The sequence below is a fragment of the Coloeus monedula genome (genome assembly GCF_965178545.1).
Source record: "Coloeus monedula genome assembly, chromosome: 12".
Lineage (NCBI taxonomy): Eukaryota > Metazoa > Chordata > Aves > Passeriformes > Corvidae > Coloeus > Coloeus monedula.
Window position 1 is genome coordinate 11,765,978 of NC_138792.1, and position 19,661 is coordinate 11,785,638.

Here is a 19,661-nt window from a genome sequence, read left to right on the forward strand (position 1 = left end):
TTAGATTTTAATCGAATTTTCTTAGTAGCAATTTAGATGCATGCATGTATCGTATGCTCATCACTCTTTTTAGTGTTTTGATGCTATAGATATTGTAATCTTTATCTATACTTGGAATATTTCAGGGGATTTTTTCCATTTCCTGCTTTTTCTTTTTTTTTCTTTTTTTCCTCCATAAATGAGCACTATTTCAAGGAGCTGTTGGATCAGAAAATTCTTGTAAGAAAAGGTTTTTGTGTTAATTCTTGCAGGGTTTTCTCTACAGGGCAAGCCAGCAGTTTGCTCACTGTTGAGTCTGACTGCCACTTTACCATAACTAAAATCACTTCTACACTCTGCAGCCGGACATATTGATGGGGGAAGTTATGGGGTGTTGGCCATCCGCAGTATTTTTCTTTTGTGCTTGGTGCTGAAGCCCCTTTTTTTGTTTCTCTGTTACACTGTAAAATGCTTTTTGAAACTTTAAGATTCTGCACTTGGTATCTTCTATAGTTCAATTTGGAAGATATTTAATCTTTTAGTGGAAGCATTACAATCTTTTCAAACAAAACCTCGGTGTTAGCACCAAAGGGGTGGTGCTGTTTGTTTCTTCGGAAATAACTGATACAATTCTGAGTTTATTCCCTTCACATCAGAGAAGATCTGTGAGTTTTAGGTTTTTTTCCTTCTCTTTTGCACCCAGCCTTTAGGGGAATCATTACAGGTAAGTATTATAACCTTGTCAGTATTTAACTGTGAGTTCCCTTTGCTTTGTCAGGACAAGACCTTGCTTTTTCCTTGTATTACTGTCATGCAGGTGATACACTGCTGAGCCAGTAATAATCCCAAACAGTTTAGATGTTGTCTTATTGTTGCTGTTTGCTTCCAGTTTGCATAACACGAGCACTGTGTTGTGCAGGCACACCATGCTTCCCTCATTTTAAAATTTCCCTTTAAATTTCAGCTGAACAAGGAAAATGAGGCAGATGTGAGTGTAGTTAAGGACCTGAGTCCAGTGGAGACTTAAATCCTGCAAGACAAATGCCGAATGCACACTGCCTTGTAGGATTAATGTTCCTTGTGTATTTAGACAACTTAAGTGGCTGGTTATGATGGTGAAGATGCACAATGAATTAGGCAAAATGAAATATTCTTTGATGCTCATTGAGCAGCAGAGCGAAGAACGCTGCCTGACCTGTATCAAGTAGAGCTAAAGATACATTATTTCAGCTAGCATGCATCTCTGATCTTAAGTATCTTTTGTTTGTTTCAGCTATCAACAAAAACGAACTGGTGCCCATTGTGGATTGCTTCCAACCAACATATTATATGGGCTGAAAATCTTTTAGTAATTAACAGCTCAGTGTGGTATGTTGGCAAAAGAGAAGACCTGAGAGTGAGTTCATATTAAAATTTAAAGCCTTAAAAAGTGGAGTGGGGAAATGGTTTGAAAAGAAAGGAACAGGACTCACCATCTCGCCTATTGTAAAGACAATGAAAGAATTACTGTTGCCGTTTCATCCTTTGTGTGGGGGGTGAAAGCGGTAATTTATATTTGTGAGATATCTGAGCAACAAAACCTGACAATTGGAAATCACTAAAGAGGTGGGTCGCTGTTTTTAATGAGTGCCTTCTGCATCACAGCTTCTGTGGAGAAACCAGAACCTACAGAGCCTCACGGTGTGTCAGCAAATCTCAGCTTGTGCACAGATGTGTGCCTGAGTGCACATGCACCGCTTTTCTTTTCTTGTTTCCTTTTAAAAAGGAGCACTGCATAAACAAATCTTGTGGTATGAATTAGAGCAAAGCTAAATTATAAGTAAAGCGTGAACTTGGGAATCTCAATGCTGGGTTTTGTGCAAAATATTAATGCTCTGATTTTCTTCTCATTTCTAAGTGCCTCCTTCTAACCTTGTCACTTGAAGTTCCTTTGAGTCCCAGAAGCCATGTGAGCTGAAGTGGGTGCTGGAAAGACAGCAGGCAGTACATGAAGGAAATGGGAAACAGCAGTTTCCCAAACTCTGTTTTCTGAGGATTCAGGTAGAAGAAATAAGTTTTTCAACAGAGGTGAAGGGCGTTTCAACAGAGGAGTTGGGATTGTTTTTGTTAGAAGAACAAAATTTGTGCTGCATTGCAGCCTGGTCCCTTTGTAGTTTTGGGTGCTTACAGGACACTGTGACAGTTGTCCAAAGTCTAGTCTAGCACAGATGGGGTGAAGAGGGAAGGAATGACCTTGTTGGCAATGCAATGATGAAGAATTAAGTTGTCACACCTTGCTTCTCCTACACTTCTCCCTCTGATAGTGGCAACCTCCCTTTTCAGCTTTGTCAACAAGCACTTCATTCTGTGTCTCTCTTCCTTCCTCTTGATGATTTTTGGCAAGTTGGCTGTAATTGGTATTTCTGTCTTTATTGAGTAAGATGTCTTCAGTCTTCTGGGAATGGTGTGGACTTGGCTCCCCTCTTATGAGGCATATCCAATAGAGTATTACATTCTTGTTACAGCTGTGAGCACCTACTCACAACTTGCGTGGAGTTTGCAGCATCAGAGTAAGTGGCTCCTCAGGGAAATGCTGCTCAGTGCCTGTGAGGGGAAAGTTTGTCAAATGGCAAAATCAGCCCCTGCCTGGAGGGAAGTGGCATTGAACTTTGACTGGTTTATTCTATCTTGTGTCTTGTCAAGCTTGCACAGTTTTCTTCATGTTCTTCATCAGACCATAGACATCCACTACACGTTTATTCCCAGAAGCCATGCACAGAGCTGGCTTGAGTCTGTAGTCCATCCTGCTGCCTGATGGGTGAGTGAATGGCCCTGAGGAGGAAGTTGAGACCAGTCCTGTTGGGACACATGGGGAGAATCTTGGCACACTCAGCTCCAAAAATCTCCTGAGTAAATTTGAACTTAGTTTCAAGCCAATCCAACCTTCCTTCTGGCTGCTGGACATTCTTCTGGGGGAAATACAGCTTATTTTGTATCTTTTGTTCTTTGTTAACCTGAATGTTTAAAAACATCTCTGATAGGGCAGTTTGAACAGCCTGACTGTCTGTAACTGGCTGCTGTCTCAGGACAGACTATCAGCTGACCCACTGGTCACACTGGTGTGACTGATCCCACTTCCTGGTGGAATGTCTACCATGGTGGAGGTGACACCTCAGACTCTGATGTGTATTTTCATGCCAGCATCAGGGGAATTGTGTCAGGTGTGATAAGCTGAGGCTTTGGGTTTGATTTTGAATGACTGGGTGGTGCTGTGTTTTCTTGCCCTTTTCCTGCTCTATTTTCCTGATTTGTGGAGGTACAGAGACTGACTGCCTTGGTGAGACCAGGGCTTCAAAAAGTAAAACTCCTATTGATGCTGACAGAACCAAGAATTTTCCACTCTGCCTAGCATTAATATTGGTTGGCAGAATTTGCTTTGAATTTTTAAATGTATTTAATGCAGCATAGCTTGTTTGGGGTGGAGATGCACAGACCCATGTGAAAAAGGACCTAGGAATTCCATATTTCAGCTGCAATAACTGAAGGGAGAAAAGTGGAGAAAGTAATTTGCAAAGCTATACTTGAAAATCATTCTAGCATAACATCATCATTACAATTATCTGTCAAAAGATTTAGTTCAATTACTTTTTTTTAAGCTCTCTTGTCAAGATGGCCTTACTTGTTTTAGGACTGTGTTACTGTAAGGAGAGGTCAAGGAAGAATGAACGCTAATTCTGTCATTAACCACTGTCAGACAGCCTTCAGTTCATATTATTCCTTGAAAATACCTTAGCATTGTTACTGTGAGGAATCAATAGGCATAAAGTGCCATAGAATTCAGGGAGGAAAAAAAATCCACTACCTGTTTATAGATTGTAGTATGGTAAGGTGAGAGGAAGAGAACTTCATTTTTAAGGGGTAATTTTGAAATAATTGAATAGCAGCACAATTCCTGTAGTGTAAAAGATTATACAGGGTTCCTTACATTTTCTTCACACGATGGTAGGCCAGTAATAAAATTACAAGGGAAGAATATTTGATGTAATAAACTCATATTAAACCGAGTAAGCTTCAGTGAACAGCAGGACACTGCGCCCTCTTGCTGCTTTGTCATTTTGGGCAAATGTTCAGAGCTGCAAGGGTCTGGGCTGCTCCTGAAGTTGAGGGTTTGGGACCTCTGAGTGGGCTGGGTGGGCAGATATGTTACAGCATTTGCAGGAGGATTCTGTTTCATTGGCCTCAGTTTTGAGTGCTAATGCAGGTAGTTTTGTGCATTTCTGTTTAATTGAAACTGCTGTAAAATGTTTGCTGAATCTTTTGGTGCAAATAATAATTTCACAGTGATTTAGATGACTGTCCACTTTATCTGATAATAAGGGTCATGATCTGAAGTCTGTATCTTATACGGAGATGAATTCTGGAGTTTAAATATATCAAGCCACTTAAAGGCCCATGACTTCAAGCTAAGCATATATTTGAGGACTCTAGCTTATAATTAAGCATCTCTCTTTCTCTGAGAGAGATGGGCTTTGATGAATTCAGGGGTTTTTTTCTACCTGTTTTTAAGTGCAGAGAAGGAGCCTCAGTTTGCTCTTGCTATCTTTTCTTGAATGGCCTGGTACTTGGAAATGAAAATAGAATTAGTTCCAGTAATTATATAAAACTAGAAATAAAATTCTAAACTAGATTTTCCCTTTTTCTTTTTTAATGTAAATAATATAAAGTAAGTAGTAAACTTCACAGGAGAGACTCCTGAGACCTACATTCATTGATTTCTGAGTTTTGTTTGCCTTTCTTTACCTCGTTGTATAGGACAAATTTCTGGAACAGCATTAATTGTAGGCAATTGTAGACATTGTAGGAGCTTTTACAAAGCCACCAGGGGGAAAGTAAGGTTGCTAAGAGAGATTGCATGAATAACTTACTCTGTGTCTTTTCTTGAACAGTATGAATTTTTAAGTGTGTGACCTGTTTGTATGAGACAAAGTTAATTATGACCATCAGGGTCTTCCTCTTAAATAAAATACAGAAATCTGCCAGATTAGGCCCATACTACTTCAAATAAACTGTGTTTTTCTCTTTGAGAGCAAAGTGATATTTTTGAGGTGTCGTTTAAAAAAACCCAACCCTTTTGTGTGATAGTCAGAGGTAAATTGTTCATACATGGTTACTTTGAACTGTTATGTCTTCCTACTCCTGCATAAACATAAACCCAGAAGTTGTTACATTAAGCTATTGCCCTGTAATGGTTCTTTGAGAAATGTTTACCTGTAGTTGCTGCTTTGTTGTAGTGAAAAGCTGTGATTCAGACTTTGTACTATGTTTGCATTTCAGCTGTCACAGAAAGTGAAAGATGAAGCCTCTTGTTCTCTTGGTCCTTGTGATCTGTACTGTAGTCAGCATGAATTTGAAGCTCGTGTCAAAGAGAAATTCTGGTAAGTCACAGAAAATTATTTTTACTTTTGGATCTGGACCTCGTACTCATGCAATCAAGCATTTTAGATGGCTGCTTTTTGTTTTGCATATATACTACTTGTTCTGTTCTGCCAAAAATAAAAAAGAAATCATAACTGATATGGTTTGCTTAGTAAATGATTACAGGACGAATTTTCTCAATATAATTTTCTGTTGGTGTGACTTTAAGCTGTTTGAAAGGGTCCTTATGTTTTCTTTCGTTAAAAAAAAAAAAAAGAAAATGTTGATCGGGTTGAAACCTCACAAAGATAATAATGACTTTGGCATTGTGGCATTGTTCTAGCATCCAGTCTTTTACTTATGCTAAGGGATTTTCTTAACTGTGGATGTGGTCTGTGGTGAGTTTTAGGTCTGGATGATGTTTTGTATGTTGAAAGGTCCTTGAAAAAGTTATGCTGGCCAGACATATGATCATATATAGGGTTAACTGGGAAGCGCTCTCCTGAGTACATAATCTCTGATTATTCTGGCAGTGGAAGGGAGTGGGAGTTGGTTCATGTTTACATCTGCTTTTGAAACCTACTAATAGTAACAGAACACTTCAAAGAAGCATTAGAATCTCTCCTTCCAGGGTAGACAGTTCATCTGGATAATGGTTCATCTGTACTTGAGCCTGAAGTGATGTCTACTGCATGCAGCTCTGCCCTCCCAAAGGAGTGACTTCATGAGACTGTTTGTATTTCTCAAATAAGATGTGAGTTTGGAAAACATTGGGCAAACAAGCAGGTCAGCTGCAGTGCTACACAGTGGTGTCAGTCTGTTACAGCCAGGTGTGTGTAAGGGTAAATATTGGACTTTGAAGAATGTTAACTTGTTTTAACGCACTGTGTGTGTGCTATACTTACACGTGTGAGGGCTTCCACTAATCTTGCTGTCCTCAAGGTCTTCAGTTTTTTCAACACTGCAGGTACAAACAGAAATTACTGACTTCAGTTGGTGTGGCCAGTATTAAGTTTAATTTCTGCATTTCTTGAGAACAGAGGAGAAAATTATTGGGCCATCTTTTAAAAAGAATTACATGTCACATCCTAGGCTGAGAAGTGTTGCTCTGGGAACTGCCAGGTTCTGGGCTGAATTCTTTCTGCTAGGCTGGAAAGTATAAACGGAGGTTGCTAAACTGCACTAGTCTCTAGCTTTTTGTTGTGGTTATTGTGTCCAGAACCGTTTGCCCTGTGAGAGCAGTCATGGGTATTGGGGTTTAGCAACAGTGCATCTTGGTCTAAACTCTGCTAAGGGTGATGGTGTTCCTGTTTTTCAAAACTGCTGTCACTGGCCTGGATGGAAACCCTCTGTGAGATCCACAATCAGTGTAACTGAACAGTCTCTATTCATTGATGCCAGGCAGCAGCACCTGGCTGCAAGCAAGGGCCTGTGCAATTCCTTTACCAGAAGTACACGACTGTAGAAGTGACATGCTGATGGTTGTAGCATCATTCAGCTGGTAGTTTAATTATATATATATATTTAAAATCTGCTTTCTTTGACTCTGCAGAATGTCTTGTGTTAATAGCAGCTGTTGACAGTGTCAATTTAGGTTCAGTACTGGTGGGAAAAATGCTTTAATATGTTAGACTGCCTCTTGCTAAATATAACCACTAGTGAATAGGTGGTTCTTTTTCATTTCATTTGATTGTGCCAGTATGTGTCAAGAATAAGATGAAGAGGAAAAAATGCACGTAAAGTAAAATTACAGTTTCTTTGCAAGTACATAATCATGTAGTTGGCTTTCACCTTCAGTACTCATTCTGGTCGCTGCATGGAGCAAACTATTGATTTCTTTTTCTTTTTGCTTTTTCCACTACATTGTGTGTGAAATAATTTTCTGTTTCTGTGATATCAGCGCTTGGAGCAAAATTGATAATTTGACTCCTTTTCTGAAAGGTCTTTAGATTTGAAGGACTGTTGTTTGATTGCTTGGGGTTTCACTAAATGTTATATATTGTGAAGACAGAGATGCTCCAGAGACTTCTGAACTTTAAATGTTTGTATAGTTTTAGTGGAAGATCAGGGAGAGTGGGTGGATGCAGACAGGCAAATGCACAAAGAAAAAACGTCAGCATATTTTCCATAGGGTGACAGTAGCTGTAACAGGCTGGTGCTGTAGTTCAGAGGTTTTTTTTTTTTTTACACTTGTGTCTTGATGAAGGAGAGTGGAAAGGGGAAATTAATGTAATAGTTATTTGTGGGCAGCTGCACTGCAGTGTAAACTGCAGGACATCTGGAAGTGGGAAAAGCGTTAGAGCTGTAGATTAGAGCTGAGGTGGGGGGAGTGGATGAAGGGCCGAAAGGATGCTCTGTGGACAGGATCTCTGCAGCAGTGTCTGGAGGGGTGTTGTAGTCTTGGGTCTTGCTGGCTATTGGTATAGGGACGTCTGTGCTGGTGAGCATTCTTAAAAGGGGAAGGGAAATTGTGCAGACAGTTATGTAGAGCAGTGTGAAGCAGTGCATGGAAGGTGTTGACACTGATGATAAAGACAGATTTGGGCTACTAGGACAATAAACCAGCAAAATTGGTGTCTTTGCTGACTTACATAGACTGGCATTTTTTCAAAGCAATGCATAGAATTATTGCACGAATGGCCAGAATTGTGATTAGTGTCAAGTACAAGAGCAATTATGAAATTGACTGGCATGCGTGTAATATCACATAATAGAATGTATCTTGTTTAAGGGGTAGGGAGGATCTAAAGAGAGCTGACTTGAAAAGGAGCAAGGTAAAGATGAGGTGTTTTCAGGTAATGTAAAGGGCCTCACTCAACTGAGGCAGTCAAAAGGGGAGCGGAATGTCCAGAAGGGCTTTATAGATGAAACTGGAGTTGACTGACAGAGAGGAAAGGTTTGGCTAGGAAAGCATCTTCAGAAGCTGGTGCAGAAATTCTCCTTCAAAGTCAAGGAATGGAAACCCAAGGGGAGAAAGTTGAGTATGAGAACTCCACCAAGTGCACACAGAGGCTGGACAACAGGCAAGTCATTAAAGACTCTTGAGACATTAAGAGCCATTCAAGTCAGGAGTGGCGGATCTAAGATGTTAAACAGAAGGTGATGAAACGGTGCTCCAGTTGCCAGCATAGAGCTATAGTTTGCTGAAGAAACAATCCTCATGGAAGGGAATAGAAAAACAGAACTAACAGATTTTTCTCATGTCCTTTACTTGCCCTTTGTTACAGATTCAGGTGTCCATATATCCCATTTGGAAAAGAGAAGCAGGGATGCATATGAAGACTGCAAATAGATTTTCGAGTACCCTGCAACGCTGCAAAAATGACACAGAAACTTGTAGCAAGACAAATTTGTTTGGCTGCTTCTCACTTGAGATGTGGTGCCAAAATAATTAAAATGGGTGAGCTAATTTAATTAACCTCATCAGATTCTTCTTTACAGGCAGCAACTTCCTGATGCTGCAGAAGAAATCTGTCACGTCTACAGAGTAATGATTCCTGTTTGTGGTGGGAACAGAATAGTTTGACTCAAGTGTCTGTGTGAGTGTAATGTTGACTTAATTTTCACAGGCATTTCTTAATTTTAAGAAGCATTTTTGAAAACTGCAGGTCAATCTTTTTGCCTGCTTTAAGAAGTAAAACTGAGCAAACAGCTAATGTGGGGACTGCAGCATTATCAATATCCTAGGAAGGGTATTTTACAGGTGGAGGTTATACAAATAAATTGAAGATGTGAGAGCTGCTAGGTTCCCAGCTGGTAGGTGATTTCCTTTTAATCGGATTAAGTGACTTCTTTTCCCAAAGCCTTTGTATATAGTGCTTTGAATAATCATAGCAGGGAATATAAAACCAATTAAAAAATCATTGCATTTTTAAAGCAAAAGATTTTTCAGATTATAGATTCTGTTTGACTTACCAGACATAATTCCATTAGTGAATAATTGATGCCATTTTTTGTTGCTGTATTATTTGCTGAGCTGAAATACCCTGTCTCAGCATGCTAGAGCTCTGGAGGGCATGTCAGCCTTGTGTGGAGGAGCAGGGGCAGACACCTTGAAGGTTTCTGTGAGGCTGCTGGCTGCAGGGCGTTTAGGTGCCTTTCTGCAGGTTAACAAAGCTTAATTGGCTCAGGCTTGGCAGGGGTATGTCCCCCAAGCTACACAGTTGTGTCTTCTCCTCTGCAGCCTGTCAGATGGATTTGCTGTGGGATTCCAGCCTTCCTTCTCCTCCTGTTTATCTTGGGACCATCCAAAAGGCATTCATGCCATAGGAGCAAGGGTATCTCTGATCCTCCACCCACCTCCACCTGCATCCGACTTTATCACCAACGGCTTGGGAGAGAAAGGGTTTGACTTGGCACTGGGCCTTGCTGTGTGTGGACATAGTCAAATTGTCTTAAATTCTCATTGATATTGCAGTGCCTTTTAACACATTAATTTAAAACCTATTGGCTTGATATTTTATGCCTTTTAAATGTCATGCAGCCAACTTACTGTGGTCTGCTGTAGATGTTTCAGAGACCTTCACTTTCCTGCAGTTGTCACTACTTGTGCCTACAATTTCTGTCTGCTCCCTTCTGTGAAGCTCAGTCTTCCTGTGTTGTTGCCTGACCACTTTGGCCATGGAAACTGTGGCATACATGGAAGTGGAGGTTTTTGTACTTCAGAGATGACTCATGGATTTCTGCCTGGAGTGGGATATTCTAGATGAGCCTAAATCTAAAGTCCACTGCTCCTGCTGCAGTGGGCCCAGAGGAGCTGCTGGATGTGTGCTTGCACTTGCCATTTGCTTTAGTTTGCAGTTGCATCTACCCAAAGAGCTGACTTCTGACCCTGATGTAAAATGCATGGCCGTGAGCCCTCCCACGTCTGAGATACAAGGGATGCAAAAGAGGCTTTTGACTTTTGCTGCCTGCAAATACTGTGCAGACAGAGGAGACGGGAGTTTGGCAGTGCTCATCAGCGCAGGCCAATCTCATACTTTTCCCAGAAGATGTTAAGTTATTCACAGCTCCAGCAAACAAAGTCAGAATCACTGCTGTTCTAAGCTGTCATCAGTGCAGGAAAGTACAGCCTCTCTTGCATAAGCTGTTTCTGTGCACGGGTTCATGGCTGCTCGCCATCTGTTCTGTTTGGATCAGTGGGAAGCAAGGAACCAGGCTCCTGTGCTCAGTCAGGTCTCGGGGGGCTACCAGCAAGTCAGCTGTGAAGCTCTGGCCATTGTGCATCTCATTTACAAGGGTCTCAGCCTTAGTTTCTTCTCCTCTAGACAGAAAGCAGCATTGCAGTTGGACAGACCTGTCTGGAAGACAGCTGGCAGCATTTATACATTCTGTTTGCAGGTGGAGAGGAAAGGACGTGTGCACAGAAGAACCAGAAAGGAAATAAATAATATGCTAGAGGTTTGGGTTTTTTTTAGTGACCTCAACTTGACAAGGTTTAAATATTGAACTTACTTAAGCACTCAAATTTTTAGCTATTGCACACATTTAAAATGAGTTCATATATAATTTAAGCAATTAAAATACTGAGCTGATACTTAAATATTAATGCTAGATTCCTTCCCAAAAGGGAAACCTTTTGTATTTGAATAAAATAAATGAACACAGTTAAATTGTTTCAAGCTGAAATAAATCACAAAGGTAGCATCTTCGAGGGATAGGGAGAAATAAGCAAGCATGAAAGAAATGCCATTTCCTCAGTTACAAATGTATAATCTTCCACTTTTGCAATGGATATCATCTCAGCTGTTTGGATATCTGTTCTACATCTTGATTCAGCATGTAGAAGTTCATTAATAATACCTGAACTGCTAAAACACATGTCATCATGACTGAGATTTTTTTTCCCTCTCCAAAATGGGGCTTTTCAAATGAAAAAACCCTAATTTATCAAGGTGCCTTTGCTCCATTTTATTTAAGATTCTAATTAGAAATTTTAAGAGAGATCTTCATTTCAGTATTTGAAGTGTGCTCACTTTGAGGGTGAGTGTCCTAGGTTCTGAAATTGACTGTCCTGAGGGACAGAAACAGTTCTTCTGGCATGTTTTGTTTTTCATCTTGTTCATGAAAATATTTTCAGAAGGTTTGTCTTACATAATGTTCAAATGAAAGTATGAATAATACAGCCGCAGACTTACCCAAAACAGTCTTCAACCTCAGCATGTTGGCTCGTGCTGGAGATGAATATTTGCTCTCTTGGTAACATCTCCTGGTGCTGCAGGGGCTCAGAGGTAACTTAGGGGGACATGGACCTATCGGAGCTTTAAGGAATCTGTGGTGTAATGGCTTCACTTTTGGTCAGCTTCTGATCAAGAACAGTTCTGAAGTGTGCTTGGGTTTCCATAACTTAAATATGTTAAGGCAGCTTTTACACCCTGCTGAATATATTTGAAGGAATATAAATAAGGTTCCTTAGATTGAACTAGGTATGAATATTAATACACATTTTCATATCTCTGTCCACTGAATTTAAACTTTTTATTCTTCACTTTCAGGACCTTGCTTGTTGTTTGATGTGCATTTCAGTTTTGAGTTGCTAGTCCCTGTAACACAATGTATCAGAAATTTCTATTTTTTTTCACTGATTTGCTACTTGTTCTTGCCACGAGTGTAGCTGTTACAACGCCAAGCAGTGAAATTGTGAGGTAGGAGATGCTGGGGTCACTATGGCAAATAATGAGAAAAAGGAGAATTAAGATGCATGTGTGGATTCTTTTTTGTTTTGTTTTGCATTCAAGTTTTTGAAGAAGCTGGTTTTACAGACAATAAAGGAAGCATTAGATTTTTGCTTTCTCAGGAGGTGCAGAGTTAAGTATTTCAAGTTGTTGGCCTGTGGAGGAAGGAAGGAATGTGTTTTGGGCTGTGCTTGTGTGTACAAATGTTAATACATAGACCTGTGTGAGATTGTTGTGTTCTGTTGTAATTGGCTAAAGTAGAAATGATTGCCTGTCTGTTAGTTGAAAGCAAAATTGATCTGAGCTGCAGTGTCACCTCTAGAGGGTACGTTTATCACTTTATTAATCTCTAACCCTTTCAAATCCAATCAATTCTTTCCTGCAAGAAGCATGTTTCGTACTTATAATACATACTGATATGAAAACATACAATGCTCTGCCACTGAAGACAGAGACTTATATTCAAGTTAATCTGCAGACCCGAGCACTTTGCTTTTCCAAGATATGGTCGCCAGGCTGCCTGTGTCCCCCAGCCTCTGCCATCAGTTCCTTCTTGCTTGCCCTCCCTGTGTGGTTCCTTGTTCAGGCAGGAACAGAGGCAGCATGAGGGTATTTCTGTTAGATTGACTTGTTTCAAACCTCCTCCACTTTTGGCAGTCACAGAACTGTAGCTCTGTTGTGCTGTATATGACCTGTGGAAACTCACTCCCAATTACTTTTTTTGAAGTTTTTTGACACTTCAGTGTAAGACACTTCAGAGTGGAGTTGGTTTGCATCTTTCAGGGATCAGGATTGATTTAAAAAGGTATCTGCTGAGATTTCTGCATCTGTTATTCCAGATGGAAAATTAAATAATAGTTGAATAAGTAGGAGACTGTATGATCCAGGCAGATGTAAGCATTGCTCAGTGGTTTTTCGTAAAGAAACTGGAGGCAATGGCAGTACTTGATGTGAGCTTTTTGTATCTGTCTGTCTCATTCCTGTGGCTGTAATGAAGTGGGAGGAAAAGGAAGCTCCATCAGTCCCTGACTGGTACCCTGGCCTACCAGCCCCTCTGGGACAGAAGGCAGAAGGGAAAGTGGTACATGTCAGCTTTCAGTGAACAGGCCTGAATAGGGCAAAAGGGAAAGTCTGAAGTTCTGAAATTACTTTCTAATGTTTTAAAGTACAGTATTTTGGGTGTCACTCTTGCATGTGTCTGGAGGATGTGCTGGTGTATAGACCTCCAGTAACCATGTGTACAGTTCAAATGTTTGTTAGGGCTGTGCAGCAGAGGCCTTGAAACATGATGGTAGTATTATTTTTCTGACTTTCCATGTTCTAGCTGTACTTTGTTACCTGGGCAGGGTTTTTTTAGTTTCATGGGACTATTTGGTGTTTTCGGTAAACATCTGCTACCATAGTATTTCATACGAGTGCATTTTGTTTCTAATGTTTGCTTCATAGTTATTCCCATTTTACAGATGGCAGAAAATTGACAAGAGAGAAAACTGTATTAAGGTTGCCCAGCACGCTGAAGGTGACGCAGGGAATAACACACAAATTAAATGTTTCCCTCTGTTTTGTTGTGTTGCTAATGCCTTAGGCAAGGACAAGGAAAGCAGTCCTGTCTCCTAGAGAAATTTTGAGGCTATTAAATAAGCATGTGTATAAAATGTGCTTCTATGTCCTTGGATACATGGGGTAGAGAAAAGCTTCCTTAATTTATGTTATTTTTCAGTAGAAGATAGAAAAATGTGTCAGCTAGAAATGGAAGAGGAAAAGGAGAGATATTCAGTTATACCAGGTTTTGTACACTAGTTTTAGACTTAGAGCTTTTGCCTTTGAATATTACAAGTCTGTTGTGTTTACTGGCTATTGGCTGTCCTTCCAGTGGGTAGCGTGGACACAAGAAGAAGAACCACTTAAGACTGTAAAATGACACGTGGAATACCTGAGGAGCCTCGAGCCCTGGAAGTGCCAGTCAAGTCTCTTGGGTAACCAAGTTTATAGAAACCTCTGTGTTTATTTACTGCTCTGACCTAAAGAACATTTGTTGATCCTGAGCTGCTGGGACTCTGCAGGCAGTCAGCTGCACTCGAGCCACTTTGGGCTCCATCTGTGCTTACCAAGTAGCTGCCCTTAGATTTTTAGCAGTACCAGGAACTGCAGTTCTGTCCTCAGATGAGTGAATGGCCTAAAACACTTTTGTCCAAGGCCACCTCAGTGTATAGTCTAACCAGATGTTCATGTTTATTTAAAGAAATAATGGTCCTTTCATCACACTGTACAAATACACATAAAATTTGAGGGCAAAGTTGTTTCACAGATTTTTTTTTTTAATATTTATTTTTTAATATTTGGGATTTACTTTTCTGGTATGTTGAAGATAGAATTGACTTATTATTTGTGGAGACTGTTGTTAATATAGCAGATCAAATTTTTCACAAGACAGCTAGAATTGTTTGTTCTTGGATTTAAGCATTATGGTTTTGTTTCGCTGGCACTCTTGATGCACTCTGGGATCCTTATTTGGATCAATGTGCAGAGCCATTTCATGCATGCTTATGCTGTCTTACGTGTTCAGAAAAATATAGATATGGGTGGGCTTGGAAGGGGAGGTGTAATGTGAGATATAATCATTGATGTCCTTGAGTTATTAGTAAAATGCAGAAATATAACCACGTTTTACAGAATAGGGCTCATCAGAATTTCTTTTTCAGTGACACAATTTCATTTTGAACAATAAATTCCCTGAGATGGATACATTTAATAATCAATGGAAAAGTGCTGGAACATGAATCAAAGGCAGGGTTATTCCCAGGCTCTGTATCTCTGGAGCTGAACAGCAGTATGTCTGGCATCCTTCAGATGGATGTCAGAAGAAGCAGCTGGAAGACCATGAACGCAGAGTGGTCAGGTCTCTACTGTTTCTGGGATTCCCTGAAGCATTTGGCTGTGTCAAATCCCTCAGGTTTACTGCAGATGAGATCTGAAAACTGAGAAAGTGGGAGCACTTTAAAGTGCTGGGAGTGAAAGTGGAGCCAGGTCATCCTGCAGGCTTCCTTGGCTTCATGCTGGAAGTGGATCTGTAGCCATCAGCACTGCTCCCTGGCAGTCCTCCCTGGTAAAGAACAACCTCCTTCAGGACCTGCTTCTTCCTCTGTTGTTACAGGTTCCTATTGCAGAGTGTGTTTTGCTGAGAAAATAAACCAACTTTCAAGTGTTTCTAAAACACTTGTTTGTTCTGGTACTTTTGGTTTAGAAAAGAAAGTTTGAAACTTAAGCCAAGAAAATAATTATTAAAAATTGGAGCTCTTGAAAGTGTTATTTGTTTTTGTTGTGACCTTGAAAATCTTGCCCTATTATATAAAGCTGGAGAGGTGTGAATAATGGTGCAGGCTTAGACATAAGGGAGGAAATTAGGATGTGTATCACTGATGACACATTGGATATAGTATTTCCACTCAAAATGACATTTTAGGGAAATCGGGGACTACAGTAGAAATGCACTTAGGAGTAGAGTGTTTTAGCTTTATTGGAGCAGATTGAAAGCTGAAGCTTTTTGGCTGATTTCTGATACAGGTCAACATAATTCCTATTCGCTGTGACTTTACATCATATTATTTACAGCATTATGATTTTTTCATCTGCATTGGATGATTAAATTTGCTCTTTACAACTCAGTGTTTGTTGCAAAGGGTTTTGTTCCAACTGTACAACATACCTCTGGCTTAGTGCATGAGAAATGAAACCTAAATCCAACCACCTGGGATGCCTGGCTGCAACTGTTGTGGACTTTACACAGGGAGACAGCTCTGCTGAGAAAGAAGGGTTCGTTATTAAATCCCGTTTTAGAAGCATCTACAAATGAACCGTTCCATTTTTTGTCCTTCATAGAGCTGTAGTTGATGGTTTTCCCTGAAGGACACAGATGCCATGTGAACAGTTGGTTGTTCAGGATGCTGTTTTGTGAAGTCACTTGTAGAATGTGTCGCCAACTTGCTTCATTGTAGCAAGGAAGACTCCTGATGTGCTGTAGTAATTAGCTGTCTTTTGGAAAAGTATCCTTTTTTTTTCCCCACAAGCGAAATGCTGGGTTACTTGGTCCTGAGAACTTAGATAATACAAATTCCACAATGCGATTGTAGAATGGCTTGGTAATGTCACACACAGTTGAAATGTTACATTAAGTCTCCCGGTGTGTAAATATGATCATCCTCAAGAAGGGGAAGTGGTTTGTTTATGCTGGGGGCTGCTGGGTAAAAGCTGTCCTCTAGCATATTTTCACTGCTACAATTGGCATGTTTTTCAGGTTTATGCAAGAAAAGTGCATTCTTTCCTGCACGTAGGGTTGCCCTTTCAGAATGATAGTGTGTAATATACTTATAAAAATCAGATCTCCTTTAATAGTTTTATTGTGCACATGAAAGTTGTGCATTATCAGTGTAGTTACTTAGATAATTTAATGGTCCTTCCATGCTTTACTACGGTGCTTTCCAACAGGGAGCTGTAAAAGGTAATTTTGATCTCCTTAAACTTTGTATAGGCTATTAAGAAATACTTTTTTTAGTGGCAGAAGAGGGAATTCTATTTTTGTCATAAAAGCCCCTTAAGACTCACCTTTTAAAATCACATCAAGCAGATAAAGGAAGAGATGGGAGCACTCAGTCACCTTGCTTAATGTTCAGGGATTCTTGAGCATCAGCACCTGTGGCTGGTGATCCCCAGCTGCGGGGCTGTGCAGCATTTGGTGACACTCAGTATCCCGTGTTTCCAAATGGCTGGGAGGTGAGAGGGAATAAAACCATCAGTGGTCTTGTGTAAGTGTGGTATTGGCTCTTCCAGTCTGTCCTTTGAGATGTTATTAGAGGTGTTTTAGTGCCCCACACAGTTTAGAGGAAGGGAGGTGACTGAGCTGTCTCATTTCAAGGTCTTGTTCCCTGGCTCAGCTGCACTGGGATGCAGCCCTTGCTCTGGGTAGTCTTGGCAGGTACTTCTCAAGCTTATGTCCCACACACGGGGTTTGGGCTCTGCTCCAGGGAATTGGACTGGGCTGTATCATGTTCCATGCTCCTCTATTTTATTTTCTTCTTTGAGAAACTTCCTTTAGAGTAGGATATGCTGTAATATGCCAGGAGAATTAACCAGAGGAAGCTTCTTTGTAAAGTGAGAGAGGAGCTCATTAATTGCTTAAAAATTAGGCAGTTTCCATCTGAGTAATCGGTGTTGGCTGGCTGGCCAGCCTTCCTCAGTCTAAGAAGTAGCTCATTAGTAGAATACACACAGATGGTACTGTGCTCTGAGGTACTTAAAATACACAGGCAGAGAGCTGTGTTAATAAGGCAAACCTGTCCTTAGCCTCTGTGACTGAGTTTGCTACAAGCAGCAGAGGGAATGGTGTCATTTGGTAAATATTATTAGGTAAATGAATTTCCATATATTTATTTAGTTTTCACTTTTTTTTTCCCCTGCAGATAACAGATTATGATAAATACTCAGAGTAATTTACGGTTTCTGGAAAAATTCTGTTGCAATAATAGACTTAGTGTAACTGCTTCATTTCTTCAGTAGCTGATTTACCCATATAATTGCCTAGAGGGAGAGATGTATTCAGAGCCTAATTTTTATTTGGAATATATATAGATTTTTTGCTCTCTGTTCTTTCTGTATGCAGTTTGTTAACAGTTTATTCAAAGTAAGACTCTTTCTTATGGAGTTGAGTCCTTTCTACAAATGTTAATGAGTAGCCAAATAAGGAACTGCCCACCTGGGAAGATGGTAAATACAGAGTTTGGAGAGGCCTGGACACTGTTGGGGGGTGAGCAGGGGCTGAGCAGGAGCACTGTGGCTTCCTCCCATACAAACTGCCTGTGCCACTGGGGCTGCACGGCCCTCGGGAGGGGACAGCCCAGATTCCCCTCACTTCAAAGCTGTGGGGTAAATTCCAAGGTGATAATAAGCATGGCTTCATTTTCACATGGCAGACTCTCCCTCTGCTCCTCATCCCATGTATCCCTTGAATGGAGAACTGCTCCATCCCTACTCTGGGCAGTCTATTCTTTTGCCTGAGCAAGGTCTGAGCCCATCTTAAAATCAGTGCACTTGACTGTGAGCAGTGAGACACTCTCCTCACCCCATCTGCAAATTCCTAAACATATTGACTTTTGTGTTTAAGAGACTTTTACCATTAAGATTGGCCCGGGGAAGAAATGGGTTCCCTTGGATAACCATTCTTTCCCAAACAGTCTGAGTTTGGTCTCCTATATAATTACGTTTTTTTAGAGGTGCTTTTTGTGTCTGTGCTTGCATGTCTTTGTCATGAACTGTGACAAATTCTTTCTAATGAAAGAATTTAATGTTTCCCTTGTTGATCCTCTGCAAGCTCTTTGTTGAATTTTCAGCAGATGTAATTTATGTTGCTGCTTTGCTTTGTTTTTCGTTTCTCATAGATTAGATGTCTGTTATTGGAGTGTGTCCTGGTGTTGAAAATAATGGTTCCACCTCAGTTTGATTAGTGTCTGCATTGCTCTCTGTGTGTGTAAGGTACAGAGCCACTGTGGTAGATCTTTTGGGGTCTTTCATATTTGTTTTTGTAGGGTATTTCTTAAAAATATTGGCTGGACCAGGCAACTCAGGAACAGATGTAATTGGTAAAGAATAATAGTTGCACACAAGTGTTTTGAATGATGCTGATCCTCTCTGAGGTAGAGTACTATTCACTTTAAGCCCTGCTTTAGGCTTAGGTTAAATCCTTGGTAGCATGCATGGTTTCCAGCCTGCACTGGAGGGAGCAGACTGTAATGAAACAGATTATTCTTTGGAACTCAAATATTTGAACCTGAAAACTTTGAAGAAACAATGGAATTCCTAAGTTTCTCATCGGGCCAATGGGATTCAATGTTTCCAAGGTAATTTAAGGATGAGTAGGCTATCTAAGGCTATGAGTAGGCATTTAAGGGTATGAGTAGGAATGCAGCTTAGAGGTCTATGGAGAGATGAGAGCATGGAATAGATGTCATACAGGGAGAACCAGGAAGGGTTTTTGCAAGGATATGTGTAAAAGACTAAGGTTTTGGAAGAGAATTCTGTAAAATATTTACTGAATTATAGATTTGGCTTGAATGGAGAAGTGGGGTTTACAAGGACAGGAAATCACTGAGTGACATGATTTCCAAGGAAATTTCAGGAGTTTGGTCGCAGTGGAATTCCATAAGCTGTTCAAAGGTGGCAGTGTGTGAAGTTCTGAAACCAAGAAGGGCTTTGAATTGAATATGTTGAAAAAGGAAGAGCAGTATTCATTTTAGCTTTCAAATTTCAAGGTAATTTGATAGGGTTTAGTAGTAACCCTAGGCTGTGGGGTTTTTTTTCCCTGCTGTAAAACTATTGGGTTTGGTGGAATTAAACTAGAAATTAAAAAACATTACTGTGTAGCAATGTGATTGTTTCTCCCTTCTGTGTGCCAAGCTTCTGCTTATTTGGTGTGATTCTGCAAACACATCCATTGATTTTGGTTATTCAGCAACTAATTACCTCATAACCCACAGGATCAAGCAGCAGAGCTGTTTATTTAGCTTATAGTAACAATTCTTATGGTGCCCAGTTGTGCTGGCACTTGCTGCAGGGAACCTCCCA

At 40.4% G+C, this 19,661-nt stretch overlaps 1 protein-coding gene across 1 annotated transcript in view; it reads left to right on the top strand.

The window, feature by feature from the left end:
* Positions 1 to 5,311: 5,311 nt before the first annotated feature.
* IL1RAPL2 (interleukin 1 receptor accessory protein like 2) overlaps positions 5,312 to 19,661 on the top strand; it is a gene marked incomplete at both ends in the record, with an annotated part of 375,464 nt that continues 361,114 nt past the window's right edge. The window contains one exon of the mRNA XM_082289302.1: positions 5,312 to 5,393. Within this exon, the coding sequence (XP_082145428.1) occupies positions 5,312 to 5,393 (82 nt within the window). The remainder of the gene's footprint in view (positions 5,394 to 19,661) is intronic.